Source organism: Myotis davidii, unplaced genomic scaffold, assembly GCF_000327345.1.
Source record: "Myotis davidii unplaced genomic scaffold, ASM32734v1 scaffold211, whole genome shotgun sequence".
In the NCBI taxonomy this organism is placed as follows: Eukaryota; Metazoa; Chordata; class Mammalia; order Chiroptera; family Vespertilionidae; genus Myotis; species Myotis davidii.
The window spans coordinates 648061-649057 of NW_006282523.1; the positions used below are offsets into that span (position 1 = coordinate 648061).

General features: G+C 67.6%; 1 protein-coding gene across 1 annotated transcript in view; it reads left to right on the forward strand.

Moving 5' to 3' along the window:
• BAIAP2 (BAI1 associated protein 2) overlaps positions 1-997 on the forward strand; it is a 28078-nt gene that overhangs the window by 25529 nt on the left and 1552 nt on the right. Inside the window, exon 8 of the mRNA XM_015559770.1 lies at positions 334-980. Within this exon, the coding sequence (XP_015415256.1) occupies positions 334-980 (647 nt within the window). The remainder of the gene's footprint in view (positions 1-333; positions 981-997) is intronic.

Here is a 997-nt window from a genome sequence, read left to right on the forward strand (position 1 = left end):
GCCAGGCTGCGGGGAGTGGGTGCTGGTGGCAGCAGCTGTCAGCGCGGCCCAGGCCCTCCCGGCACAGAGCTTGGCTGGGCTTCCCTCGGCCCAGCGTGTGCATGTCGGAGGCTCTGGGTACGTGGCGGGAGGCGCTCCGTGAGGAGGGCGGCCTTGTGTGCTGACCCGTCGGCCGAACTTGCCCCTTTTGGACCCAGGGCACCCCTGCTGCCGTTTCCCACAGGGGCAGCCGTCTCGCCTTCTCCTTAATTTATTTACCTTTCAACACGTCTCTATTGGTTTTAGAGAAAGAGGGGGGGGGGGGGGGATAGGAACATCAGTGATGAGAGAGCATCCCTGATCAGCTGCCTCCTGCATGCCCCCCACTGGGCATCAGCCCTCACCCCGGCATGTGCCCTGACCAGGATGGAAGCTTCTGGGTCCTGGTGGACACTCACGCCAGCTGGCCCAGCTCACCTTCTGAGCTTCTCCCTGGCACATCTTTGTGCCCAGTTCCGAGGGAGGGGTCATTGGGATCCAGGCGGCTGCCACCCAGGCCGCCGAGAGCAGCCCCTGGTCACCGCCTCTTCAAGGGCAGAGCCCGGCGTGGGGAGGTGGGGCCAGGCCAGGCCCCGGGCTGGCATGTCCCTGAGCACCGCCCGTGCCCACAGCCTGCAGCCGGGCAAGAGCAGCAGCACCGGCAACCTCCTGGACAAGGAGGACCTGGCCCTCCCGCCGCCCGACTACGGCCCCTCCTCCCGCGGCTTCCCCACCCAGACGGCCAGCACCTTCAAGCAGAGGCCCTACAGCATGGCCGTGCCCGCCTTCTCTCAGGTGAGTGTGAGGTCTGGGCCAGGGCTGCGGGGGACCCTGTGGGCTGATCCCAGGCCCGGGCTTGGGGGTTGGGCCCTGAGCCTGTCCAGACTCCACCTCTGGACAGGGAGGGCGTCAGGGAGGAGCCCTGTCCACGCGTGGGACTGGCAGTCGTGCTCCACCTGCAGGTGTGGCTCCTGCCGCT